The 25083-nt window shown below is 64.9% G+C and overlaps 6 protein-coding genes and 1 long non-coding RNA gene across 9 annotated transcripts in view; 3 read left to right on the top strand and 4 right to left on the bottom strand.

The window, feature by feature from the left end:
• The first annotated feature begins 471 nt into the window (after positions 1 to 471).
• Positions 472 to 9484, top strand: CRLF1 (cytokine receptor like factor 1). 2 transcript variants are annotated; one of them, XM_086862760.1, is made up of 8 exons: positions 472 to 626; positions 5596 to 5874; positions 7281 to 7410; positions 7598 to 7767; positions 7943 to 8100; positions 8180 to 8348; positions 8591 to 8773; positions 8909 to 9484. In XM_086862760.1, the coding sequence occupies exons 1-8, from the start codon at positions 545 to 547 to the stop codon at positions 8923 to 8925; spliced, it is 1188 nt and encodes a 395-aa protein (XP_086718886.1). In that variant the 5' UTR covers positions 472 to 544; the 3' UTR covers positions 8926 to 9484. The 2 variants fall into 2 exon arrangements, with proteins under 2 accessions (XP_086718886.1, XP_086718885.1); XM_086862759.1 differs by having other exon boundaries at positions 8591 to 8769.
• LOC147649369 (uncharacterized) lies at positions 4898 to 8123 on the bottom strand. Its single transcript, XR_015279180.1, has 2 exons — positions 6287 to 8123; positions 4898 to 6111 (listed from the first exon to the last, which is right to left on the bottom strand). It is a non-coding gene; the product is annotated as an uncharacterized LOC147649369 (long non-coding RNA).
• A 177-nt stretch (positions 9485 to 9661) lies between the features above and the next one.
• On the bottom strand, positions 9662 to 12045 carry REX1BD (required for excision 1-B domain containing). Its single transcript, XM_086862761.1, has 5 exons — positions 11979 to 12045; positions 11338 to 11420; positions 10731 to 10935; positions 10558 to 10646; positions 9662 to 10186 (listed from the first exon to the last, which is right to left on the bottom strand). The coding sequence occupies exons 1-5, from the start codon at positions 11979 to 11981 to the stop codon at positions 10114 to 10116; spliced, it is 453 nt and encodes a 150-aa protein (XP_086718887.1). The 5' UTR covers positions 11982 to 12045; the 3' UTR covers positions 9662 to 10113.
• A 766-nt stretch (positions 12046 to 12811) lies between these two features.
• Positions 12812 to 14210, bottom strand: UBA52 (ubiquitin A-52 residue ribosomal protein fusion product 1). Of its 2 annotated transcripts, none has more exons than XM_086862590.1 (5): positions 14113 to 14210; positions 13521 to 13638; positions 13250 to 13336; positions 13060 to 13162; positions 12812 to 12952 (listed from the first exon to the last, which is right to left on the bottom strand). In XM_086862590.1, exons 2-5 carry the CDS (start codon positions 13621 to 13623, stop codon positions 12859 to 12861), a joined length of 387 nt encoding a protein of 128 aa, XP_086718716.1. In that variant the 5' UTR covers positions 13624 to 13638; positions 14113 to 14210; the 3' UTR covers positions 12812 to 12858. The 2 variants fall into 2 exon arrangements, with proteins under 2 accessions (XP_086718716.1, XP_086718717.1); XM_086862591.1 differs by having other exon boundaries at positions 14104 to 14185.
• A 932-nt stretch (positions 14211 to 15142) lies between these two features.
• KXD1 (KxDL motif containing 1) lies at positions 15143 to 17573 on the bottom strand. The gene is made up of 5 exons (XM_086862589.1): positions 17488 to 17573; positions 17095 to 17195; positions 16847 to 16999; positions 16168 to 16214; positions 15143 to 15607 (listed from the first exon to the last, which is right to left on the bottom strand). Exons 2-5 carry the CDS (start codon positions 17187 to 17189, stop codon positions 15372 to 15374), a joined length of 531 nt encoding a protein of 176 aa, XP_086718715.1. The 5' UTR covers positions 17190 to 17195; positions 17488 to 17573; the 3' UTR covers positions 15143 to 15371.
• Positions 17574 to 17613: 40 nt separating this feature from the next.
• FKBP8 (FKBP prolyl isomerase 8) lies at positions 17614 to 23249 on the top strand. The gene is made up of 9 exons (XM_086862588.1): positions 17614 to 17681; positions 18180 to 18443; positions 18574 to 18743; positions 18999 to 19087; positions 19324 to 19541; positions 19615 to 19787; positions 19861 to 19938; positions 21863 to 22000; positions 22436 to 23249. Exons 2-9 carry the CDS (start codon positions 18194 to 18196, stop codon positions 22520 to 22522), a joined length of 1203 nt encoding a protein of 400 aa, XP_086718714.1. The 5' UTR covers positions 17614 to 17681; positions 18180 to 18193; the 3' UTR covers positions 22523 to 23249.
• A 415-nt stretch (positions 23250 to 23664) lies between these two features.
• The window catches only part of ELL (elongation factor for RNA polymerase II), a 49808-nt gene continuing 48389 nt past the window's right edge, over positions 23665 to 25083 (top strand). The window contains exon 1 of the mRNA XM_086862489.1: positions 23665 to 23936. Within this exon, the coding sequence (XP_086718615.1) occupies positions 23802 to 23936 (135 nt within the window). The 5' untranslated portion in view covers positions 23665 to 23801. The remainder of the gene's footprint in view (positions 23937 to 25083) is intronic.

The raw sequence follows: 25083 nt of genomic DNA on the forward strand, positions 1-25083 counted from the left end.
GAGGAAAGCCCGGAGATGATGGATAGAGAACATCGGGATTTATGGGATGATATTCCTGTTTCCAACCCAAAAAGAAGCAATAAGCGGGGTTTGGATCTCAAAGGCGCTCGGAGCGTGGGGAAGCCGCGGCGGGGGGGGCCCGTTCGGCGGCGAGAGCGGCCCCGGGGGCGCGGGAGGGTCCGCGCGTGACTCACCCGTGGGCCGGCGGCCCCGGGGCGGCTCTTACTCACCTACCGGGGGGGTCGGGGGCAGCGGGACACCGGCCCCGCCAGGGCGGGGGGGGGTCCAGCATCCCGCGGCGGCAGCGGGCACCGGGCGGGGGCCAGTCCCGGAGCCGGTTCCGGGGTCTGTCCCGGAGCCGGTACCGGATCGGGGGGGGTGGCGGGGCCGGTGGCTTTCTGCCCCCCCGGGGGCGGTCCCGGGGCGGGGCCAGGGCGGCAGCTGGGGCTTTGGTAACCGGGGGTTGCTCAGACTTGCTCGGGACTTCCCCGGACGTGCCGGTGCGCTCCGCCGCCCCGGGCACCGACGGGCACCGGAGCAGGCCATGCCGCCGCCGCCGCTGCTCCCGATGCTCCCGCTGCTGCTCGTGCTCTGCCCGCTCCTGCCCCGCGCCGACCCGCTCTCCTGTGAGTACCGGCAGCACCGGGCGGCTCCCGCAAGGTGGGCGCGGGGCGGGCGGGGGTCCCGTCGGGGCCACGCGGCCGCTGCGCGGAGCCCCCCGGGGCTCTCCCGTCCGGCTCCGGCCCCGGCGATGCGGAGCCCCCCGGGGTTCCCCCGCTCCTTTCCGCGTGTCCCGTCCCCCCCACCGGTGCCGGGATGCGGAGCCCCCCGGGGCTGTCCCGTTCCTCTCGGTGGGTCGCGTCCCCCCCGGCCCCGGGATGCGGAGCGGTCCCGGGCGCGGCGGGGGCAGCGCCGGGCGCACCTCGGGGCTGCGCTTCGCCTGCTGCGGAAGGGGTCGGGGACCCCCCCGCGGAGGGCGGCCGGGACCCCCCATCGCCTCCCGACAGGCGGCCGGGACCCCCCATCCCCGTCCCCGCAGCCCAGCCGGGCCCCCCCCGCCCCTTCCCCGCAGAGAACAATAGAGGAGCCTTTTTTGTGCTGCCCCCCATCCCCGAGAGCAGCGAGGAGAGCCCCCCCTCCCCCGGAGCAGCGAGTGCTCCCTCTCCGCACGGAGAAGGGGGACCCCGAGAAGGGCCGGCCCCCCCTTGTGCCCCCTCCCCGCCGTCCAGCCCCCCCCTCCCGCAGAACAATGCGGCTCCATTCCCCACCCAGGACAATGGAAACCCCCGGCCTCCGCCCGGAGAACAATAGCGAACCCCTTCCCCACGCGACCCCCTCGCACCCCCGGGAGCCATCGCCCCCCTCTGCCCCCCCCAAAGCCTCTGAGACCCCCCTCCCCCTGCCGAGAACAGCGGGGTCCCCCCTTCCCGCCGGAGAGCCGCCCCCCCATCCCAGAGAACAATGAATCCCCTTTTCCCACCCAGAACAATGGGGATCTCCCTCCCCGCCCCACGGAGAACAACGACCCCCCCAAAAAAACCCCAATCCCCCTGGGGGGGCTCCGCAGCGATGCCCGGTTTGGGGGGCGGCAGGTCCGGGAGGTGCCACCTGTGGCCTCAGCCCCGCGGGCACCGGAGGGGGGGGACACACAGCGGGGAGGGGTCCCCGCTTCCCCACAGCGCCCTGAACCCGACGGAACCCCCGGTCCCGGCCGCCGCCCCGCTGCCCCCCCTGCGCCCAGGGGAGGGCGAGATCCCGCTCCCCGCAGCAGGAAGTTTGGCTTCCTCCCTCTGATGGGAATTTCTCAAGGCGATGGATGTTCTCCGCTCCCGACGGGCCAACGGGACCCGCCACGAACGGCACCGCTCGGCCGGCACCTCCCGCGCCCCCTCCCCGAGCACCGCCACCGACCCCTGAGCCCAGCCCGTCCCGAACGGGGGAGCCCTGAGGGCGAGCACTGGGGCAGGAATCGCTGGAGCCATGGGTGGGGAGAAGGGAAAGCTCCAAAAATCCCTTCGGGGGCCGTTAACGGGAGCGGCCGGTGCCGGCGGCTCCCGGTGCCCGCCCCGGTGCCCACCCCGGTGCCTGGAGGGGCCGATCCCACCGGGAACAACACGAGGCCACAGCCGGACCCTCGCTGGGGCTGAGCCCGCTCCTTTCTCCTCCCGATCAGCCGCGTCCCCCCCCCGGGACCCCCATCTCCCCCTCCCCACGGGGGTCCGGGGCAGCGCTGGCCCCGCCGCCCCTCGACGTGCGGAGCTGGCGAAGGCGAAGCCAAAATCTCCTTTTAGAGAGCGAAAGTTTCCCCTCGGTGCAGCTCGGCCGCGCTGGAATGCCTGGGCTTTTTATAAATCCCTCCTCGAGCCCAGGGATGGGCACGAGAAATGCCAGTCGGGGATGAGAAACGGGGAAAAAAGACCGGAGAGCAGCGGAGAAAAGAGGGATAAAGCGTTTTTTGGGCACCGTGTCTGCCCTCAAACCCCGCTGCTCGACTTTCAGAAGAGCTCTAACTACACATATATATTTAATTTTATTTTTCCTGTGGAATTCAGAGCTTCCCAAATTCCCTTTTGTTCTTCAGGGCAATTATTTCTATTTTCCTTTAACCCCCTGCACAGCTCAATAAATCTTTTTTTAACCGTGTGATCTCTGACACTTATCGGAGCTTTTTTTTTTCCCTTTTTTTTTTTTTTTCCCTCCACTCCCCTTTTCTTTCCCAACCCCTTAAAACTCCGATATAAAACTAAAATGAAATCCGGCCCTTCGAAAGAAAAGCATAAACGTTCCCGACACCTTGGAAATGTGGTTTTACTTTATAGCATTACTTAGCACCTGATCAGCATTTTTTTTTTTTTGCAATAGAGAAGCCATAAAACCCCCGAGCAGGTATTTTCGTTGCAACTTGCACATTCCACAGCTCTCCGGCCCTTTCCTCTCCGATCGGAAAACTTCACACTTTTCCCTTTTAAAACACATGTTCTGCGCTGTGGCCGCGCTGAGTGGGGGGGAAATAATTCCAGGGGGGAAAAAAAATATAATATATATACGTCTATAATTGGCCCCTCCAGAGGGTTCTGCTTGGAGGAGGGCAAAAAAAAACCCAAAATCCAGGGGAAAAAAAAATATATAGAGAGAGAAAATTGGCCCTTCCAGAGGGTCCTGCTCGGAGGATGGGAAATGTGTCTGTTTTAACGCGCTCGTGCGAGTTTCTGGGGCTGTTTGGGTGAAGATTTAGGAGAATCAGGGCTCGGAGTTGTGGGTCCGGTGTGGGCAGAGCCGCGGCAGCTCCGGGCTCGATGGCGAGAGGGGGGATGAGGTTTCCGGAGGCCTCGCTGGAAGGGTTTGTTCTGGGGGTGGGATGGATCCAGCACCACCCGCGGGTGTTCGGGGTGTCCCGGAGCATCCCGGGGGTGTCCGGTACCGACCCTCGGGGTACCCCGGAGCATCCCGCACCATCCCGTGGGTGTTTGGGGTGTCCGGTACCGACCCGCGGGTGTTCGGGGTGTCCCGGAGCATCCCGGGGGTGTCCGGTACCGACCCTCGGGGTGTCCCGGAGCATCCCGCACTATCCCGTGGATGTTTGGGGTACCCGGTACCGACCCGCGGGTGTTCGGGGTGTCCCGGAGCATCCCGCACCATCCCGTGGGTGTTTGGGGTGTCCGGTACCGACCCGCGGGGTGTCCCGGAGCATCCCGCACCATCCCGTGGATGTTTGGGGTACCCGGTACCGACTCTCGGGGTGTCCCGGAGCATCCCGCACCATCCCGTGGGTGTTTGGGGTGCCCGGTACCGACCCGCGGGGTACCCCGGAGCATCCCGCACCATCCCGTGGATGTTTGGGGTACCCGGTACCGACCCTCGGGGTGTCCCGGAGCATCCCGCACCATCCCGTGGATGTTTGGGGTGTCCGGTACCGACCCGCGGGTGTTCGGGGTGTCCCGGAGCATCCCGCACCATCCCGTGGGTGTTTGGGGTACCCGGTACCGACCCTCGGGGTGTCCCGGAGCATCCCGCACCATCCCGTGGGTGTTTGGGGTACCCGGTACCGACCCGCGGGTGTTCGGGGTACCCCGGAGCATCCCGCACTGTCCCGTGGATGTTTGGGGTACCCGGTACCGACCCTCGGGGTACCCCGGAGCATCCCGCACCATCCCGTGGGTGTTTGGGGTACCCGGTACCGACCCGGGGTGCCCGGCACCCACCCGTGGATTCTCGGGGTGCCTGGGGGTGTCCTCCACCAATCCAGGGATATTTTGGGGGTCCCTGGCCGCGTTTCCCCGCTGGATTTTCTCACTCCCCCCCTCCCCAGCACCCCCCAGGCACGGCGGCAATTCCTAATTAAACCTCCCCTGCGTAACGAGGATTGGGGAGCGCTAATTGCGGAGGGTGGGGGGCGGAGCGGGGACCCCTCTTTAGGATCTCCGGGGGATTTGGGGAGCGCCGGGAGGGAGCCGGGCGCTGAAAGCCGAGCGGGGCCGGGAGGTCGGAGGGGCGGGGAGGTCGCGGCACTTTCCGGGAGGTAATTTGGGATATTAGCCCGGCGCGTGCGGATGGAGCCGATAAGGACTGACGGACACGGAACACCCCGGAGCGGGGCCGGGAGGGGAAACCTCGCGGCCGAGGGGTCTCGGGTTAAAGCGGGCTGGGAATTTGGGGGATGCGGGGTTTGGGAGAGCACGGTGGGTGGGGGTGAGGAGGAAGCGCTTCCCAATCCAGGGGGAAATTCCGGATCTCGGCAGTGCTGGAAAATGATGGGGGATGGGAAAAAATAAAAAAATAAAAAAATTCCCCAAGGATTTTCTTTTTTGAAATCTTTTTGTAGCGGAAAAAAACTTCCGAAGCTGCAACCCAGCCCCGCCCCAGCCCTGGGGAATAAAAATTAATAAAAAATAAAAAGTGAACATAAAAAGTATTTTAATCTTCTAAAATAGATATAGATATAAAAATAGATATTGAAAGTGTTTAGATATAATATGTATGTAGATATAAAAGTAGGTGTAAAGCGTGTTTAAATAGATAAAGAATAGGTGTGTATTGAGATATAGAATAGATATAAAAACTATTTAAATAGATATAAAAGATATAAAATGTCTTTAGATATATAAAGAATGTAAAATGTGCAGAAGTAAAGAATAGATATGAAACGCATTTAAATATAATAGAAACCAGTGTATTTAAAATGATGTAAAATGGAAACCAGTGTGTTTAAATTGATATAAAGTAGACGTGTGATGATTTAAATCAATATAAAATAGATGTGTGATTTAATCAGTATAGGCTTGTGATGATTTGAATCGATGTAAAATAGCTAAACAATGTATTTAAATTAATATAAAACATATATGATGAATCAAATTGCTATAGACGTGATGATTCAAATCGATGTAAAATAGCAAAACAATGCATTTAAACAGCTATAAAACATATTTAAATGAATACAGAAGAGACATAAAGGCGTTTAAACCAATGCAAACCAGATACAAAATGTATTTAAATAGACATTAGGACATACTCAACCAGCCCTAACCTCATTAGCTCAATACCAAACCCTCCATAATTGATTTTTCCCCTCGCTCTCTGTCTCTCCGGCTGCAGACCCCGCCGTGATTTCCCCCCAAGACCCCACGCTGCTGATCGGTTCCTCGCTGGTGGCCACATGCACGGTCAGCCCGGACTTTCCGCTGAAAGCCGAGGATCTGTACTGGACTCTGAACGGACGGCGCCTCCCGGCCGCGTCCTACGCTGCCCTGGGCCCCTCCACGCTCAGCGTGGCCCTCGCTCGCCTCAACGGCTCCAGGCAGCAGTCAGGGGACAACCTGGTGTGTCACAGCAGAGACGGCGGCATCCTGGCCGGCTCCTGCCTTTATGTTGGATGTACGTTGGTGCTGCTGATCCCAGCTGGGCTCCGGCCGCTCTGGGCTGGGCTCGGGTCACACAGTGCCGGGGTCACTCTGTGCCAGGGTCACTCTGTGCTGGGGTCACTCTGTGCCGGGGTCACTCTGTGCCGGGGTCACTCTGTGCCAGGGTCACTCTGTGCTGGGGTCACTGTGTGCCGGGGTCACTGTGTGCCGGGGTCACTGTGTGCCGGGGTCACTCTGTGCCAGGGTCACTCTGTGCCAGGGTCACTCTGTGCCAGGGTCACTCTGTGCCAGGGTCACTCTGTGCTGGGGTCACTCTGTGCTGGGGTCACTCTGTGCCGGGGTCACTGTATGCCAGGGTCACTCTGTGCTGGGGTCACTCTGTGCCGGGGTCACTGTATGCCAGGGTCACTCTGTGCTGGGGTCACACTGTGCCAGGGTCACTCTGTGCCAGGGTCACTCCATGCTGGGCTCTGGTCACTCCATGTTGGGGTCACTCCATGCTGGGCTCTGGTCACTCCATGCCAGGGTCACTGTGTGCCAGGGTCACTCTGTGCCAGGGTCACTGTATGCCAGGGTCACTCTGTGCTGGGGTCACACTGTGCCAGGGTCACTCTGTGCCAGGGTCACTCCATGCTGGGCTCTGGTCACTCCATGTTGGGGTCACTCCATGCTGGGCTCTGGTCACTCCATGCCAGGGTCACTGTGTGCCAGGGTCACTCTGTGCCAGGGTCTGGTCACTCTGTACTGGGGTCACTCCGTGCCGGGGTCACTCTGTGTTGAGGTCACTCTGCTGGGCTCTGGTCACTCCATGCCAGGGTCACTGTGTGCTGGGGTCACTCTGTGCTGGGGCCACTCCGTGCCAGGGTCACTCTGTGCTGGGGTCTGGTCACTCTGTACTGGGGTCACTCTGTGCTGGGGTCTGGTCACTCCGTGTTGAGGTCACTCAGTGCCGGGGTCTGGTCACTCAGTGCCAGGGTCCAGCTGCTGCGGGTGTCCAGCTGCCCTGTGCCAGCCCCCAGCCAGCCCCGGGACGCGCCTCCCCCATGGGAGAGAAGCCGGGGATCCCCACGGATCTCCCCGGTTCTCACCGCAGTGTGCCAGGAGCTGCTCGGGGTGTCGGGGTGGAACCCGGACCCAGGCACAGCCGAGAGGCCGTTTCGGAACAGCCTCGGTTAAAACGCACTTGTCCGAACCAATAATCGTAAGATTTTATCTCGGGCTATTTTAAGGACGATGCAAAGTCCCAGGAACATGGAATCGGAACGGGGAATGCAGCTTGGGTTTGTTTTTTGGGTCGCTACGCGTTCCCGGGAACACAGAGGCTCAGCTGGGAAACCAGCTCGGGTTTGGGGTTTGTCTCCGTGGCTGCAGAAAACCAGCTCTGGAACCTCTTGTTTTTTGTTTTTTTGTCTCTCCCAGTACCCCCAGAAAAACCAGTCAACATCACCTGCTGGTCCAAAAACATGAAGGACCTGACCTGCAAGTGGGTGCCGGGGACAGAAGGGGAGACCTTCCTGCACACCAACTACACCCTCAAGTACAAGCGCAGGTGGGTGCTCACCTTCATCCCCGTCATGGTTAAAAACAATTTATTGTTCCAAAATACTGGTTGAGCTGGGTGAACCACGGGGCCGATCCCGCAGTTCTGGAGGTGTGGAACGGCCAAAAAGCGGCCCAGGGGAGCATCTCGGGGCCGGGGGAGCGGTGCCCGTAGCTCATCCATCACCTGCCCGCAGGTGGTACGGCCAGGACAACACCTGCCAGGAATACCACACGGCCGGGACCTACTCCTGCCACATCCCCAAGGACCTGGCCCTCTTCACGCCCTACGAGATCTGGGTGGAGGCGTCCAACCGCCTGGGGGTGGCCGTGTCCGACGTGGTCATGCTGGACATCCTGGACGTGGGTGAGCCCCCCGGTGGCGCTGACCTGGCGGGGAGGGGCCGCGCTGGGCTGGGGGCAGCAGGAAATGGGCGATACGGGAGCACAATTGCTCCTAATCGAATCAGGCTCTTTGCTCCGAGCGCCTTTGACATCCGCGGCTCCTTAACCCTCGCGGCCCCGCGGCGCTGTCCCCGCAGTGACCACGGACCCCCCGTCCGACGTGCACGTCAGCAGGGTGGGCGACCTGGAGGACCAGCTGAGCGTGCGCTGGAGCTCCCCGCCGGCCCTCAAGGATTTCCTCTTCCAAGCCAAGTACCAGATCCAATACCGGGTGGAGGACAGCTCCGAGTGGAAGGTGGGTGGGCGCCGCCGGTGCCGGGGGGCGGCGCGGGGCGGCCGGGGGTGCGGGGCGCTCCCATCTCCTCCCTCTGCAGGTGGTGGATGATGTGGGCAACCAAACCTCGTGTCGCCTGGCCGGCCTGCGCCCCGGCACCGTCTACTTCGTCCAGGTGCGCTGTAATCCCTTCAGCATCTACGGCTCCAAGAAAGCCGGCATCTGGAGCGACTGGAGCAACCCCACGGCCGCCTCCACCCCACGCAGCGGTGAGTGCCGGCAGCAGCGCCCGCCGGTACCGCCGGTACCGCCGGTACCGCGCTGCCCTCCCCGCGCACCGGGGGATGCTCGGGGGACCCTTCCCCGCTCCCGGATTTCTTGCAAAGGAGCCAATTTGGAGCTCGGCTTTCCCAAAACCTGCCGGTGTTCCCCACGGCACGGCGGCGGTGGGAGGGGGGGGGGTTCGGGCGCGTCCCCCCCGTGTGCCACTGACCCCCCCTTGTCCCCGCAGAGCGAGTGGCGGGGGGCTGCGACCCCAAAGGGGGCGAGCAGAACACGACGCTGCGGCGGGAGCTGAAGCAGTTTTTCGGGTGGGTGAAGAAACACGCCTACGGCTGCTCCAACCTCGGCATCAAACTCTACGACCAGTGGCGCGTGTGGCTGCAGAAATCGCACAAAACACGCAACCAGGTAGGTAAGGAGCCTTTCGCACTTCTTCTCCCCGGCTGGGTGGGGACGGGGGGGGGGACGCGGGGTGACCCCCCACCCCAGGGATGCTGGGGGGTGACGCCGACCCCGGGGCGACGCGGGGCTCTGCTCCTTTCCGCAGGTTCTTCCCGGCGATAAGCTGTAGCCCGCGGGGGAGCGAGCGCCGGCAGGATGGGACGGGGCGCCCGGCGCCCACCCGGGACCGCCCGCGCCCGCCCCGGCCCCGCCGCGGGGGAACCGGGAGGCGGCCGGGGCTCAGCGCGGCCCCGCAGCCCTGGGGGATGGGGTGGGGTGAGCTCGGGGGGCCGGGCTGGGCCAGCCCCGGGGGCTCTGCGGGACCCCGGCCCCGCGGCAGCGAGGGGACCCCCCAGCCTTGCCCGGCCGGGGGAGGCACGGGGGCTTCGCTCCGCCAGCCGCGGCAGCCTCTGGGATGAAAGGGGCGGCGGGGGCTTCCCGGGTGACCCCACCCTCGCCGCAGCTCCCCCCGGGAAGCGATTTTGGCCGTTTTCTCACCGGGGTCCCACGTGCGAGTGCACGGGGGGGGTCCGTCCCCGGGGAGCCACGCGGGCTGATTGGAGGCTGCTGGGGTTTGCCCAGTGCCTGCTCCAGTTTTGATTCAAACCAGCCTTATTTTGGTTCCATTTCAGTCAATTAGGAACAGATTTAAGCTTAATGCCAATAAACCTCTGAAACCCCACCGGGGTCTGCGTCAGCGGAGCGGCAGCGCTGCGCGGGGACAGGGATGCAGCGGGCAGCCAAATGGGGCCCGTGGCCCTTGTCACCCCATCCCGGGGCTCCCAGGGGACCGAGCCGAGCTGGAAGGGGCGGCACTGGGGGCCACACGAACCCTTGAGATGACACCACTCAGGCCAGCTCCGTGGGGACAGGTTTATTTGGGGTGACCATAGAAAAAGCAGCTGTGGAGCACGGGAGCTGCAGTGGGGCTGGGGGCACAGCCGGGCTCCAAGATGTGGTTTTGGGGTGGCTGTTGCCCCACGGGACCCCAGCTGGCAGCAGGGACAGAGCCCACCACGATGAGGGCCGAAGTTTGGCAGCCCCTTGGCACTGCAGGGTGTGGATTGCCTTTGGCACAGCCCCGGCACAACAGGGAGGGGAACCAGCCCCACGCCAGACCCCTCTCAGGATTTAGGGGGACCCCCACCTTGTCCCAGAGGGGGTTTCCCCACCCCTTCCAGCCTGTGCTGCACAAAAGGGGCTCAGAGGACAATGCCCACCTTGCCAAGGTGCACCGGGAGCGGGTGGGGGATGAACGGGGCCCCCGTTCCACCAGCCCGGCCCCTCCAGCCGTTCCCACGGGGACACCCATCACTCAACTTCTTCCGAATCGTACTTAAGGTCCTGGAGAATTTCGCTGATTGCCTCAATGGTTTTAATTAGCCTACGAGAGCGGATGGAAACTATAAATAAAGCCCATATGGAGCGTATTATGTGGGCCGCCTCGCCTTCCCCGCGCTGTTTATGAAACACTCAGCCCGGGGAGGCCGAGGGGACGCGGCCACGCAGCGCCGCCAGACCCCGAAGGCACCATCTGGGCCCCCCTGGGCCGAAGGGAGGGCGGGGGAACACAGGGAAGGGGCTCCGGGCCTGGACTCCATGATCCGTGTGCGTCCCTTCCAACTCGGGACACTCCAGGATTCCGCGGGCTGGGGAGGGGGTGCCACCCCAAAATGGGGGGAGAAAGGGGGTCCTGGGCTAGGGGGATGTTGACTTCTCAAAATGAGGGGGGACAGCAGCGAGGCCACCACCTACTTGTGCTTGAGCTCCTGCACCTCCTGCTGATGGGCGTCCACCTCGGGCTGGTCCTGTGCCTGCTGCCGGGCCAGCTGCAGCTGCGCCGTCTGCAGGGGGACACCGTGGGAGCTGAGACCCCCCAAACCAGCCCCAGCAGCGCCCCAGGAACCGCCCCCCAAGCCAGAACCCACCAGCTGCAGCTTCTCCTGCTCCCGCTCCTGGAGCCGGGCCAGGTGCTGGGCCAGGTCGGGGCGGCCGAGCTCGTCCCGCAGGCGCCCGGCGATGTCCAGCACCTCCCGGGAGATGCCACTGAAGGCCACGGTGACCTCGTGCACCAGCTGCCGGTACCGTGGGAAGTCATAGTGGGGGGCACTGCTCAGGTAGGCGCGGTGGCCCCTGCGGACAGGTCAGGGAGGAGAAGCCACTGTCACCACACCTGGGGTGCTAAGCCCCCTTTGCCACCCACCACCAGGAGGGTTTTCCTGCCTGGATTTGGCAGCAAGACCAGGCAGCCTCACCTCTCGCACGGGACAGGGTTGGAAACTGATTTTTTTGGGGGGGAGAAGTCGGGGATTTGGGTTTTTTCCACTGCATCGTCTGCTGGATGCTCTAACAGGATTCAGGTGTCCAGCGCAGAGCCCCGCTGCCAGCTGGAGCTCATCAGCCACCCCCACGGCCCCGTCCCAACAGGATGCACAGAATAACCGGGATGAGGGATCCGCTTCCCTGCTCGGGGTGCCCCGCCACGCTGGGTGCCGCCCCCCGGGGGCCCGTCCCGGTACCGGTGCCGGTACTCACTCCTCGAACAGCCGGTACGTCTGGACCCGCTCGCTCTGCAGCGCCCGCAGCCGCCGCAGCAGCTCCCGCACGGCCTCGCCCGTCTGCGGGACACGGGGGGACGGTGGCACCGGTGGCACCGGTGACCCGGTAACGGGCTCCGGGCAGAGCCGGTACCGCCCCGGGGGATCAGCCCCAGTGCTGGGGCAACGCGTCCTCGCCCAGCACCGGTTCTGGGGGTGGATTCCGGCCGCGGTGCTTGAGCTGAGCCCATCACCGGCACCGGGACCCCTCGTATCCCCCTGCCCACCCACCGGGCCCCCAGGCCACGGGGGACGAACCGGACTGACACCGGGACCCCCCGAACACGTGCCCGCGATACCGATGGGCACCGGGACCCCTCTCTACGTATGCCCGGAGCGGCACCGGGACCCCCGGCCGTGCTCACACACCCCAGACGGGCACCGGGACCTTTCCGGCCACGTGTCCACGGACCGGCACCGGGATCCCCCGGTTCGCAACACAGACGAGCACCGGGATCCCCCACGCACGGCCCCGGGACCCCCCGCGACCACGCGCGCACGGACCCGCTCGGTCCCGGGACGCCCCTCCCGTCCCCCGGGGGCCGTTCCCGTTCCCGTCCCGCTCCCGGTGCCGCTCACCATGGCCCGGCCCGGCCGCACGGCGCAGGCCTGGGGCCCGCGGGGCGGAGCGCGGTTCCGCCGCCACCTGCAGGCACCGACCGGCAGCGCCGCCAGCCCCGCGCCCGTGTCCCGGAGCCCCGGTACCGTCCGTGCTGTGACAGCACGGCCGGGGGGCGCGGTGGATGGGGGGGGATGCAGTGGGGTCCCGGTACCGGTCCCTGGACACGCGGCCGGGGGCTCCCGGTGTGTTTGCAGTGTGACAGGGACATCCCGGGACCGGTGACCGGAGGGGTCCCGGTGCCCGTCTGGGGTGTGTGCACATGGCCGGGGGTCCCGGAGTCTGTCCAGACCCTGCAGTAGTGACCAGAGGGCTCCCAGTGCTCGAGCAGGGGGGTGTAGGGGGTCCTGGTGACAGTCACCCCATAACTGGGGGATGTAGGGGGTCCTGGTGACAGTCACCCCATAACTGGGGGATGTAGGGGGTCCTGGTGACAGTCACCCCACAACTGGGGGGTGTAGGGGGTCCTGGTGACAGTCACCCCACAACTGGGGGATGTAGGGGGTCCTGGTGACAGTCACCCCACAACTGGGGGGTGTAGGGGGTCCTGGTGACAGTCACCCCATAACTGGGGGGTCCCAGTGCATGAGCAGGGGGGTTTCTGTGTGGTCCTGGTGCCGGTCCAGCCCCTGGCCGGGTCCCAGTGCCCATGATGGGTGGGCAGGGGGGGTCCCAGTCCGTGCACACATTGCTGCAGGCACTGACCACCAGCACCACCCCACCCCATTCCCCCACCCTCCTGTGCTGCTCCAGCACAGCCCCCATTTATTGAAAAACCACCACAAAACGGGTCTGAGAGTTGCAACACTTTATTGGCCAGTTCAGGCAGGGCTGCAGGCTCTACTTGACCTTCTTCTTGGGGCGCAGGTTGTTGGTGTGCCCACACTTCTTCTTGCGGCAGTTGACGGCGCGGGGGTGCAGGCGGGCGTAGCACCTGGGGGGGACAGGTCAGCAGAGCCCCCACCCCGGGGAGGGGATCTGGGAGCGGGGGGGCTGCAGGGAGGGGGTGAGGGGACACGGGGAGGGGACAAAGGGACGTACTTGCGGCAGATCATCTTGTCGCAGTTGTACTTCTGGGCCAGCTGGCGCAGGGAGGGTTCGATGATCCCCCCTCGCAGGCGCAGCACCAGGTGCAGGGTGGACTCTGCAAGGAGAGATCGGTGTCACACCGGGGGTAAAGGGGCTGCTGGAATCCCCAAAACTCCCCCCCAAAAACCGCTGGGGTCCGGACCTTTCTGGATGTTGTAGTCTGCAAGGGTGCGGCCATCCTCCAGCTGCTTCCCCGCGAAGATCAGGCGCTGCTGGTCGGGGGGGATCCCTGCGGGACAGAATCACCGTGCTGGGGACCCCCAGGGGACAGAATCACCGTGCTGGGGACACCGGGGGACAGAATCACCGTGCTGGGGACACCGGGGGAGCCCCGGGGGACAGAATCACCGTGCTGGGGACCCCCAGGGGACAGAATCACTGTGCTGGGGACACCGGGGGAGCCCCGCGGGTACCTTCCTTGTCCTGGATCTTGGCTTTCACGTTCTCGATGGTGTCATTGGGCTCCACCTCGAGGGTGATGGTTTTGCCAGTCAGGGTCTTCACGAAGATTTGCATCTTGGCACTTCTGACCTGCGGGAGAGGCGGCCGCGTCACCCCGGGCCGGCCCCGCTGGGCCCCGCCGCTCCCCGACCCTTCAGAGCCTCTCAAACCCCGTTCCCGAGCAGCCCTGCCGGGATCCTCCAGCCCGGTGCCCCGGGATCCAGCCCCGCTCCCCCGGGATCCTCCAGCCCCGCTCCCCCGGGATCCGGCCCCGCTCCCCCGGGATCCAGTCGGGATCCAGCCCCGCTCTCCCCGGATCCAGCCCCGCTCTCCCCGGATCCAGTCGGGATCCGGCCCCGCTCTCCCCGGATCCAGCCCCCACCCCGCGTTTCGGGGCCCTCCCGCGGGATCCAGTCCCGTCCCCGGGGACCCAGGGCCCCTCCCGGGGTTCCAGCCCCCCCTCCCCGTGTCCCAAGCTTCCCTCCCGGATCCCGGGCCCTATCCCGGGATCCACCGGCCCCTCCCGGGATCCAGGGCCCCCACCCGGGCCCGCACCGCGCGCACCCGCGGCCTCGCTGCTGAGGGAAAGGGAGGCGGGACCGGAACCGCGGCTGCGTCACTGCCGGAGGGACCCCGGGCCCACCCCCGGCACCGGCCCCGGGCCCACCCCCGGCACCGGCACCGCCCCCCGGCCGTCCCGTCACTGCCGGGGTGACACCGGCACCGCCCCGGGATGGGCCCGGTACCGTCCCGTCACTGCCGGGGTGACACCGGCACCGCCCCGGGATGGGCCCGGTACCGTCCCGTCACTGCCGGGGTGACACCGGCACCGCGGGACAGGGCACGGGAGGGTCTGCACGGCCCCGGGACCGACCCCATGACCACCGCCCCTGGAACCGGCCCTCAAACCCGACACTGCCCACAGGACCGGCCCCACACCGACCCCAAAGCCACAGGACCGACCCCACACCGACCCCAAAGTGCCAGGACCGGCCCCACACCGACCCCAAAGCCACGGGACCGGCCCCAGAGCCACAGGACCGGCCCCACACCGACCCCAAAGCCACGGAACCAACCCCACACCGACCCCAAAGCCACGGAACCAACCCCACACCGACCCCACGGACCCCAGCCCGGCCCCACAGCCCCAGAACCATCCCCATGTGCTGACTGCACAATCCCATGACAGACCCCACAGCTCCAGGATCAGCCCCAAACCCCAGCCCCCCGCTCCCATCCCCTCCCAGGCCGGCAGGACCCCAAAGCCAAGCAGTTCCTCCACAATGCTGGTGGAAAAAGAAGATCTGGAGAGCTCCTGTTCCTGCCTGTGGAACAACCAGCAGCACCACGGGAGGGGCTGGGTGTGAGAACCAAAGGGAAACACAGCTCTGCCTCATCCCAGCGGTGGAAAACTCAGCCAGCACGAGTCCATCAAGCAGCAGGGACAGAGCTGGTGGGCACACAGAGCCTCAGAGACAACATTCCTTACAAAACAAACACCTCTGCCCCAAAAATGGCTTTTCTGCACCAAAAAATCTACAGGGACGGTGAAGTTTAGCCGCTCTCCTGAGCGCAGGAACGAGGACAAGAGGCGTTTCCAAGCCAGGATTTACTGATTCCCCCTGAAGCAAGAGGCAGGTTTTACACCTCGCTGGCAGTTTGGAGGCAGAAGGACAGCACCTTCCTCCCTCAGCTTCTCCCAGCCTTCGCTTCCCTCTTCCCGAGAAAAATAAAAATAAAAAAAAAAAGAGAAAAAAAAAAATAATTATAAGAGCGACACACAAATATAAATACAGGATAGAAAGTCCTCCAGGACGTGGCTCCTAGTCCAGGCCGTTGGCCGTGTCCTCATCTGTCAGACTCTGTCCGTTCACGGCCGGGCCGTCGTACTGGCCTTGGGATAAATCCTCGAAATCCTGGCTGGTGGTGGGGGAGATGATGTCGGGGCTGGTGTCGCAGGACTCGGTGCTCTGCTCAGAGGTAGCGATGGTGGTTGTGGTGCTCTTGGGGACGGGGTCGAAGTCGTCGTCGTCCTCCAGGATGGGGGATTCGTGGATGTCTGGGAGGGGAGAGGGAGGCGTTAGGTTTGTGGTGGGATAACGGGAGAGAAATTCCCTGATTCTGCTTGTAGATTAAAAAAAAATATCCTCCCTAAATCACCAGCGTGTAAACGAGTGGTTGTTTGCAATTTCTTGGATTTAACGGAATTAAGGAGTTTTCTGGACTTTTAGGGAAGCAGCCATGGGCCAGCAGATGGACTTCTCCTGATTCCTGAGAGATGCCTCACGTGTTCTCTCTTCCCACAGGAGGAAAACTGAGCGCGGAGCACCAGGACACTGCTGGGAATGGCTCCCACTGCCAAAGGGCAGGGATAGATGGGATTTGGGGAAGGAATTGTTCCCTGGGAAGGGGTGAGACCCTGGCACAGGGTGCCTAGAGCAGCTGTGGCTGTCCCTGGACCCCTGGCAGTGCCCAAGGCCAGGCTGGACGGGGCTGGGAGCTCCTGGGACAGTGGCAGTGTCCCTGCCATGGCAGGGGTGGCACTGGGTGGGATTTAAGGTCCCTTCCAACGCAAAGCATTGCACGAGTCGGTGAATCCGCGTGTCAGGAATCACTCACTGCTGAAAGCCTCCGGGTACTGCTTTGCCAGCTTCCCTTTGAGTGTCCTGGGGAGGAGAGAACAACCCGAGTCCGTGGGGAGCCAAGGGATCTGGAGCTGAGCCTCCAGCAGACAACACATAGAAATCCCGAGGGATTCCCTCCCCAGGCCCCTGGAGCAGCCCATCCCACCCTTCCCAGCCCACGGGGGGTTCCTGAACCCCACATTTTGTGACCATCCCACCCTTCCCAGCCCACGGGGGGTTCCTGAACCCCACATTTTGTGACCATCCCACCCTTCCCAGCCCACGGGGGGTTCCTGAATCCCACATTTCGTGACCATCCCACCCTCCCCAGCCCACGGGGGGTTCCTGAATCCCACATTTTGTGACCATCCCACCCTCCCCAGCCCACGGGGGGTTCCTGAATCCCACATTTTGTGACCATCCCACCCTTCCCAGCCCACGGGGGGTTCCTGAATCCCAGATTTTGTGACCACATGCTCCCGAGGCAGCGCAGCCCATCCAGAGCAGGATCACGGGAACCCACAGCTCCAGCCTCCACTCCCTGCACGCGTCACTAATCACAGATTTTCCTTCTCACAGCCCCCCAAACTCCAAATTGTGCCCTGTTTTAACACCCCCACACCCCAGCCAGCCCCCCCAGGCCGTGTCCCTGCCCGTTCCCTGCCCGTTCCCACCGGATCCTCCTGAAGATGCTGTCCAGGTCCTTCTTCATCTCCACCAGGGTCCTGGTGTGGTGCAGGAAGCGCTCGTTCATCTGCTGCATGCGGACGCTGGACAGGTTGTTGAAGTTGAGCAGCATCTCGTTGGTCTTCTCAAAGCGATCCAACCTGCGCGGGGGAGGCAGAGGGAGCTCGGCAAAGATCCCGGGAGGCTCCCGGTGCCGGTACCGGGTTTCCCACCGCCCGCTTTCCCCGGGACTCACATGTTTTTCTGGGCCAGGATGATGGCGTTGACGTCCTCGGCGTTGACCATGCCCAGCACCCTCCCGCAGAACACCTGCGAGGCCGTGGGCTCCATCGTGGCCTGCGGGACCGCGGGGCGGCTCAGCCGGTGGCACCGGAGCCCCCCGCCGCCGGTAACGGAGAGCCTCCGTTCCCCTCCGTGACAGCGGATCCCCCTCTGCCCTGCCGTGCACCCAGTACCGGGTACCCCGCCGCCGTGCTCCCTCCCGGGGCGGCCCCACACGCCGGTAACGGGGGTCTCCTGCCCGCCCGCCGCCCCCGGTAGCGCCGCCGGCCCCGGATTCCCTAGGGGACACGCGGGTCTGGCCTCCCACCGGTATCCCCGGGGTCTCCCCCCAGCAATGCCCGCGCACCTGCGGGAGCCCGTCCCGCCGCTTCACATGACGGGAGCGGTACCGGGGGCGGCACCGGCGGCCGCTCCGCGCCGCTTCCGGGTGCGGAGTCACGTGGGGCGCGACCCCGCGGCGTCACCGCGCCGAGCCGGAAGTGCCGGAGACCGGCAGGGCGAGAGGGTCGCGACCTCCGCGGGCATCACGGAGCCTCTCCGGTACCGGTGCCGAGCCCCCAGCCCCGCTGCCCCCCGCGCCAGGGCGGCCGCGCTGGTAGCGGTCCCTTTAAGGCGTCGGGGGGCGCGTGGCTGACGAGCATGCTGCCCGCCCAATGGCGTCGCGCGGTGGGCGGGGCCGAGCCAATAGGAGCCGGGGGGCGGGGCCTGCGCCCGCGCGTTCGCGGGCCAGGTGGGAGCGGCGGGGGGCGCGCGGCGGTCACGTGGGGCGGGCGGGGGGCGCGGGGCCGCCCCCCCTCGGTACCGGACCGGGGCCGTGACCCCCCCCCTCCCCCCCGATCCCACCGGGACAGACCCCCCCCCATCCCACCCAGACCGAGCCCCCGCCCCCGCCAGGCCCCATCCTTCCCGGGCGCTCCGGAGTCTCCGCTGTCCCGTTGCGCATCCCCCGCCCCCGGCGGCTCCCGGAGGTCCCCGGGCCGGCGGAGCGTCTCTGCCGGTAAGAGCAGGCCCGATCCCTGTGCTCTCTCCCCGCTCCAGGTTGCTCCGCCGCGATGGCGTCCAGCGGGGAGGAAGCGAGCAGCGGCTCCCCGGGCCGGGCGGGCACCGGCACCGAGCTGGCGGCGGGCGCGGCTCAGCTGGACACGGCGGAGGATTTCGAGGTCCTGGAAGAGGAGGATGAAGATGAGGATGACCTGAGCGAGCTGCCCCCGCTGGAGGACGTGGGCCGGCCGGCGCGGGAGGACCCGGAGCGGGGCGCGGGGGACGCGGCCGGGGACCCCCAGGAGTGGCTCGATGTTCTGGGTGAGAGCCCCGGGCAGGAGCGGGCTCGGCTCTGCCACCAAGGCCGGGCAGGAGCTAGAGAAGGGTGGGGGAAATCGGGATTTATCCTCCCCACCGTGTCCCGATGTGGCTCCGGTTTTTCTGTGCCCAGGGAATGGTTTGCTCAAGAAGAAGACGCTGGTGCCGGGCCAGGGTGTGGACAGCCGGCCCCAAAAGGGCCAGGACGTGACAATCCGCCTGAAGGCCACGCTGGAGGATGGCACCGTGGTGGAAGAGAACCCTGCCCTCACCTTCACGCTGGGGGACTGCGATGTCCTGCAGGTGAACGCCGGGTGGGAGCTCACCTGGCTTCAGGACCTCACCTCAGGGGCCACAGGCGGGGTTGGGCTCGGGGACATCCCGTTTGTGGACCAGAATGACCCCTCGTCCTTGCTTGGGCTCCCTCCCCATGATGTTGGCCAAGTTAGAGGGGGCTTGGAGCAATCAGGTCTCGTGGAAGATGTTCCTGCTCGTGGCAGGAGGTTGGAACTGGATAATCTTTAGAGTCTCTTCATGATCCCATGTTGTTCCCTGCAGGCTCTGGACCTGTGTGTGCAGCTCCTGGAGATGGGGGAGACGGCTTTGATCGTGTCAGAAGCCAAGTACTGCTACGGAGCTCAGGGCAGGTGAGCTGGCAGCACGGCAAGTGCAGCAGGGTGATCCCAACCAGGCTGGGGAAGCTGTTCCCTGCTCACCTGCTGACAGCCCAGCTCTGCAGCCTCTGCCTCCTCGCTTGCCATGCACAGATCCACACCATTCCCTGCCCCGGGAAGCTTCCCTGGCTCGGATTTCTGAGCCACGCTGCTAAATCCATTCAGCCCAGCACCTGAGAGGTGACCGTGGTCCCCCTGGCTTTGTGCAGGAGCCCTGACATCCCCCCCAACGCGTCCCTCACGCTGGAGGTGGAGCTGCTGGCGGCTCGGGACGCGCCGGACCTGGAGCTGCTCAGCGGGAAGGAGAAGATCCAGCTGGCCAACCGCAAGCGGGAGCGCGGCAACTTCTTCTACCAGCAGGCAGATTACGTGCTGGCCATCAACTCGTACGACATCGCCCTCAGGATCGTGGGCTCCAGCTCCAAAGGTACCTGTCCCCCCCAGGAGAGGGTCTCCTGGGCTCCTGGCCCTGCTGTAACCTGGCCCCGGGCTCTGTGCAGTGGATTTCAGCCCGGACGAGGAGGCTGAGCTGCTGGATGTGAAGGTGAAGTGTCTCAACAACCTGGCGGCCTCGCAGCTGAAGTTGGACCATTTCAAGGCAGCTCTCAAGTCCTGTAACCTCGTGCTGGAGCACCAGCCGGGGAACATCAAGGCTCTGTTCCGTAAGGGAAAGGTGAGGAGGGGTCCCCTCTCTGTGGAGTGGCAGGGGACTGAGGGACAGGGCTCATCCACGTGTCACCCTCCAGGTGCTGGCTCAGCAGGGAGAATACAGAGAGGCCATTCCCATCCTGAAGGCAGCGTTGAAGCTGGAGCCTTCAAACAAGGTAGGCTGGAGGTGTGTGCTGTCCTGTGATCCCCCTGAGCTGGGGGATCTCCTGGACCTGCTTCTCTCTTGTCTGTGTCCCTACAAACCTCAGTGTTCCTCCTGGAGGGCTGAGACCCCCCTGGAGCTGTCCCCAGCTCTGTGGAGGGAGGCTGGGAATAGCCCCCGGAGCCTGGGGAACGATGCACCACGTGGAGCGTGGTTGGGCTGGTGGGTCCCTTATCTCCACGTTGCGAGGTTCCCTCGTTGACCTTTGGTCCTGACAGTGACAGGAATCCCTGCCAGCCCATCTGTGCTCCAGCCATCCCCTGGGGATGGTCCAGGCTGCTCCAGGCTCCCCAGGTGGCTCCGGCAGTTCGTGCTGCGGTCGAGGGAAGTGGGGCAGAGCTGAGTCCCCACAAACTCGCTGAGCAGCCCCAGGAGTGAATCACTGGGTGGTGGGAGCAGCCAGACCTCGGTCCAGTGCCCGGGCAGGGCGAGCTCTGGGTCAGGAATTTCCTGTCAGTTAATGATCAGCTGCGGGACTGGAGCCTCGGGAGAAATCAAAAACCAGTGCCAGGAAATGACCCCAGCAGGAGCGAGACTGGGAGGAGACATTGAGGTGTTGCCTGCACAAGGTCATCCTGGGGGTCTTGGCTCTCCAGATGGGCTTTAATCCTTTTCTGGATCTTTTGTATCCATTTTTTTCATGAGGATTCCACCAGGCCATCGGGATTTGTGTCATGATCCTGTCTCTGAAGGTCACGGCTGGGATGTGGCACAAGCAGGTGCTTGGTGCCCCCACAGCACCTTCAGGGCTGGTCAGAGCACCCTTGGAAGGGTGAGCAGGACCCCAAACCCTCCCTTTCCCAGCAGGGTCAGGGTGGAGAGGGAGCAGAACCGGGAACCATTCCCCCGGCACGTCCCTGGGCAGGGCGGCTGCTCCCCAGTTCCGACGGAGCTTTTAATTGGAGAGGGCTGGAAAATCCAAATGCCCGGCAGTGACGTGTCCAGTGAAACCACAAGTACAGCAAATTACTGCCCTCCCCAGCTGCTGCCAGAGCTCCTGGGGAAGCAGCGTGGGTGACTCAGGGGCCACCGGTGCTGAAAGCACTCCAGAAACGCTGGGCTCCACCTGCCCCGCATGAGGCTGTCGCAGCCATCGCTCCTCCTGACCCCTTAAAAGTGTTCTGGGAGCGGCGTGGGATGCTGGTGGTTGTCTCACGTTGATGTGACAGCTCCGAGCAGGAGCGTTCCGTCCTCCAGAAATCCGAATTTTTGTGCTGGAGGCAGCTTCTCCCAGCGTGGCACGGGCTGGGCAGAGCCGGTGTTCTCGGGATGGGTCCCCCAGCAGAGGGCACAGCGTGGCCGTGCCACCAGGGCCACCACAACGTCCTTCCCCCCCCCCTGCCCTGCTCAGCTCCCGTTTGGGGAGCCTGTGGGCCCCACGCAGGACTCGAGAGCCTTTTCCTGCCCCAGCAGGGCAGGTGTGGACACGCCGCGGGTCTTGCTGCAATCCCACTTCACACCAGGCTGAGTTTGAAGCCCGCATTCCCAGCCTGCTTCCAGACAGAAAGTGGGAGAGCTGGTGCATGTCTGTCCTCCAGGGAGACACTTTCCTGTCTCGATTAAAGGATAAAATCCCTTTCCTGATGTCTGGCATCAGCCCTGGGCTCGGCTCCCCGCTGCCAGGCAGGGAGTGGCTTGAGCAGCCAAAAAGGACAGAGGGGCATTGGGCCCATGGGGCATCCCATGCCAGCCTGGTGCAGCCCCATGGCGTTGGGATGTGGGGCAGGATGAGGCCTGATCACCCCTCAGCTGTTCCTAAGCTCTTCCACGATGTTCCCGCATGTCCCAGGGGTGGTGGAACCTGCTGTGGGTGACACATCCCCTCCCTGGCAGGCAGGGATGGTGCAGGGTTGATAACACCACGCTGTCCTCCCCAGACCATCCACGCTGAGCTCTCCAAGCTGGTGAAGAAGCACGCGGACCAGAGGAACGTGGAGACGGAGATGTACAGGAAGATGCTCGGGAATCCCAGCACCTCCAGCACTCCCAGGAAGTGCAAAGACAAACTGCCCTGGGTAAGGCTTCTGGGGGGTGGCAGAGTGGGTGGGGGACACACAGGAGGTGTGTCAGTGTCCCCAGGTCCCGCAGGACGGACACAGCCCTGCTCTTGAGCAGGATGTGGACGGGCTGTGTCAGGACAGCGATCCCGCTGGGAGCAGGGGGCCGTGCTCTGGGATCCGTGCCCGGAAAACGCTGATAACAGCCTGTGCTCCTGGCTGTGTCCACCGGATCCCAGCCATGCCAGCTGCAGGGCCCGGACTTTGCTCCCAGCTGCCCGTTGGGAAGCGCTGTCAGCCGGGCAGGCGGCGGCACACGCTGTCCCCACGCCGGGCACAGCCAGCACAGCGCTGCCTTTTTGGGATGCCCTGTCCAGGAGGCAGGGCAGGCAGGGTGGCACATGTCCCCTGCCACGGGCACAGCCCCTCACGTCCCCGTGCTCTGCTCCGCAGTCCATCCCCTGGAAGTGGCTCTTCGGCGCCACGGCCATCGCGCTCGGCGGCGTGGCCTTGTCCGTGGTCATCGCGGCCAGGAACTGAGGGTGGCAGCGGGGTGGCCCCTCGGCACAGGACCTGTGTCCTGCCTCTGTCTGCCCAGGGGCTCCCCCGAGGCTCTGCCACCCCTTCCCGTGGACTCGCAGCTCCGGGAGCGCGGATGCTTTCTCTGCCGGAGGCGCCGGATCTCTGTCCCCACGTTCCCCGCATCCCTCCTGGCACGGGTGGGTGCAGCTGTGGGGAGGGGGAGCCAGCGGAGCAGGGACCCCCGGGCAGCCTCCCGGCAATCAGGGGCTCAGCCCCCAGCCCCAGGTGTGTCAGGGACAGCGGGAGGTGCCTCGCACCGGTCAGTCCTGGCCGTGCCCATCCCGGCTGTTGTGATGGGGATGGGCAGGGGAAGGCACGGAGAAGGAAGCCGTGGGAATGTGGATGTGCCCAGGGGCGGATGCAGCGACATTCCCTGATTCCTGGGGGGCTGCCAGGGACTCAGCCCTCCTGGAGGCACCTGCTGCCCTGCTCTGCACATCCTTGGAGCGTGCAATGTCCAAAGGAAGCCAAAGAAACCCGCGGTGGGAGGGATGGAGGAGGGGAGCGCTGGACATCCCCTGTCCAGGCTGTCTTCCTGTGGGTCCAAACCTGTCGGGGGTCCTTCCCTGCCCTCCAGCCCCCCCAGCACCTGCCCAGCCTCAGCTCTGCTCCTGGGGGGGTTGTAGCACTGTCCTTGCACCCCAAACTGACTGTGAACTTCCCAAATAAAGGACAATTCCTTCGCGTTCAGGTCTCTTTATTGTCGCACGTGGGGACACAGGGTTTACAGGGGGAGGGAATGTTCAGGGGGCAGCCTGGGACCTTCAGGCTCTACCTGGGCATCAGGGGGTCCATGCTGGGGTGCCATAACTGGGGAGCTCTGCGGGGTTGGGGGGGTTCATGCCTGGGGGATTCACACCTGGGGGGGTACAGGGGTTGCTCACCACGGAGGGTTCATACCTGGGGGGTCCAGGGGGTTCATCCCGGGGTCCCCCACCCGCCGCCCCCTCCCCACGCTCCCGCAGCGCTCCCCGGCTACACCAGACCACCCTCCCCAGCATGCCCCGCGCCCCTATTTGCATATCCCCGCCTCCTTGTCCTCACAAACCAATCCGGCGCGGCGCCCGGCGTCACCCAGCCAATCAGCGCGCCCGCTGCCCACCTCCTCGCCCCAGCAACAGGCTCCCCGCGTGGGCGTGGCCGGCGGAGCGACGCTTCATGAATAATTCATAAGGGGGGGCGTGCCGGCGGCGGGCGGCCCCGGCGGCCCAGGCGCGGAGGGGGAGACGGTCCCAAGATGGCGGCGCTGCAGGCGGAGCGCGGGTACGGGCTGTCCTGCGGCCGCCTCGGCCGCGGCACCCGCGTCTCCGTCTTCCACGTCAAGCTCACGGAGAGCGCCCTGCGCGCCTTCGAGAGCTACCAGGCTTGTAAGGTACGGGGATGGCGGGCGTGGGGCGGCGGGTACGGCCCCGCCGAGGGCGAGCGGGCGGCCGCCACGAGGCCCCCGGACGGAGCCCTGCGGGCGGCACCGGCGGGGATGCGAGGGGAGGTGAGAGGGGGGGAGCCGCTCGTGAGGTGGGTGTGTGGCCTGGGGCGGGGGGGACTCCCTGGTGGGGGGCTGAGCGAGTGCGGAGGCTCCCGGTGCCCCCCCCCCTCCGTGAGTGACCGGGGAACCGGGAATGGGGGGGGGCGATCCTGGTGCCAGGTGCCTGAGGGACACCGGAGGGGACTCGCGGTGCCACTCCCGGTGACGCCCCGGAGCACCCCGGTGTGTTCCTCGTCCCCGGTAGTGTTTGTGGGGTCCCTCCGGGGCTCCCGGTAGGTGACCGGGGAGGGGTGGTGATCCTCCGGGAAGTACCCGAGGGGCACCGGGAGGTGTCGGTGCTCTCCCCCCCGTCCCTCCCCGGTAATTGCTGGGGGTCCCCCATGTGCCACCACGGCGGGGACCCCCCAGTGTGTCCCCCCGGGGTGGGTGACAGGGGCCCCGCGCTCCCGGTGCGGGGGTGGGCGCTCGGTTCCCCCCCCGGGAGGTGACGGGAAGCTGCCGTCAGTCCCCGGGAGTGTCTGGGGAGGGGGGCGAAGGCACCTCGGTGCCCCCCCCGTTTCCCCGGTGAACGTGACGTGGGTTTCCACAGCCGGGGGGGGGCGGCGGGTCCATCCCCGGTGCTGCCATCCCTCCGTGGCTGTCGCCTCCCCGGGACAGCCGGCTGTTCATCGCCCGCCGGCTCGGTGCTCCCCTCCCGGGACCGGGGAGGGGGAGAGGCACGTTCAGACTGTATTTTGAAATTTCCAGATTGTCTTTTCCGTGCCGTTTCCTTGAAATGCATCCAGAGAGCTTATTAGTCATGTAAATAGAGAATAATGGCAAAGCTCGGCAGCTGGTGTTGGGATGGACCGGAGAGGGGGTTCAAAGCTGTCATTTTTAGCGTAATTTTATTTTGATTTTATTTTTTCCATCCGCCTCTTATCCTGCGACGAGCATTTCTGTCTCCTCACCTTGCTGGGGGAAGCTGGGAGCCTAAACCCGTTTGTCATTAGGAGCGTCCTGCCTGCCAGCTTCTGTAGGATAAACCATATGT

The sequence above is a fragment of the Cyanistes caeruleus genome, chromosome 25 (assembly GCF_971803275.1).
Source record: "Cyanistes caeruleus chromosome 25, bCyaCae1.hap1.1, whole genome shotgun sequence".
Lineage (NCBI taxonomy): Eukaryota > Metazoa > Chordata > Aves > Passeriformes > Paridae > Cyanistes > Cyanistes caeruleus.

Coding starts and splice junctions, on each gene's coding strand:
- CRLF1 (XM_086862759.1), top strand. CDS start 545: ATGCCGCCGCCGCCGCTGCTCCCGATGCTCCCGCTGCTGCTCGTGCTC. Junction 5,875..7,280: donor CTCCTGCCTTTATGTTGGAT/GTACGTTGGTGC, acceptor TGTCTCTCCCAG/TACCCCCAGAAAAACCAGTC. Junction 8,770..8,908: donor CGCACAAAACACGCAACCAG/GTAGGTAAGGAG, acceptor TCCTTTCCGCAG/GTTCTTCCCGGCGATAAGCT.
- REX1BD (XM_086862761.1), bottom strand. Junction 10,647..10,730: donor AGCAGGAGAAGCTGCAGCTG/GTGGGTTCTGGC, acceptor GTCCCCCTGCAG/ACGGCGCAGCTGCAGCTGGC. Junction 10,187..10,557: donor GTGCAGGAGCTCAAGCACAA/GTAGGTGGTGGC, acceptor CCGCTCTCGTAG/GCTAATTAAAACCATTGAGG.
- UBA52 (XM_086862590.1), bottom strand. CDS start 13,623: ATGCAAATCTTCGTGAAGACCCTGACTGGCAAAACCATCACCCTCGAG. Junction 13,163..13,249: donor AGACTACAACATCCAGAAAG/GTCCGGACCCCA, acceptor CTCTCCTTGCAG/AGTCCACCCTGCACCTGGTG. Junction 12,953..13,059: donor GACAAGATGATCTGCCGCAA/GTACGTCCCTTT, acceptor TGTCCCCCCCAG/GTGCTACGCCCGCCTGCACC.
- KXD1 (XM_086862589.1), bottom strand. CDS start 17,189: ATGGAGCCCACGGCCTCGCAGGTGTTCTGCGGGAGGGTGCTGGGCATG. Junction 17,000..17,094: donor ATCCTGGCCCAGAAAAACAT/GTGAGTCCCGGG, acceptor TCCCCCGCGCAG/GTTGGATCGCTTTGAGAAGA. Junction 15,608..16,167: donor GTACCCGGAGGCTTTCAGCA/GTGAGTGATTCC, acceptor CTCCCCTCCCAG/ACATCCACGAATCCCCCATC.
- FKBP8 (XM_086862588.1), top strand. CDS start 18,194: ATGGCGTCCAGCGGGGAGGAAGCGAGCAGCGGCTCCCCGGGCCGGGCG. Junction 19,542..19,614: donor CGTGGGCTCCAGCTCCAAAG/GTACCTGTCCCC, acceptor GGCTCTGTGCAG/TGGATTTCAGCCCGGACGAG. Junction 19,939..21,862: donor AGCTGGAGCCTTCAAACAAG/GTAGGCTGGAGG, acceptor TGTCCTCCCCAG/ACCATCCACGCTGAGCTCTC.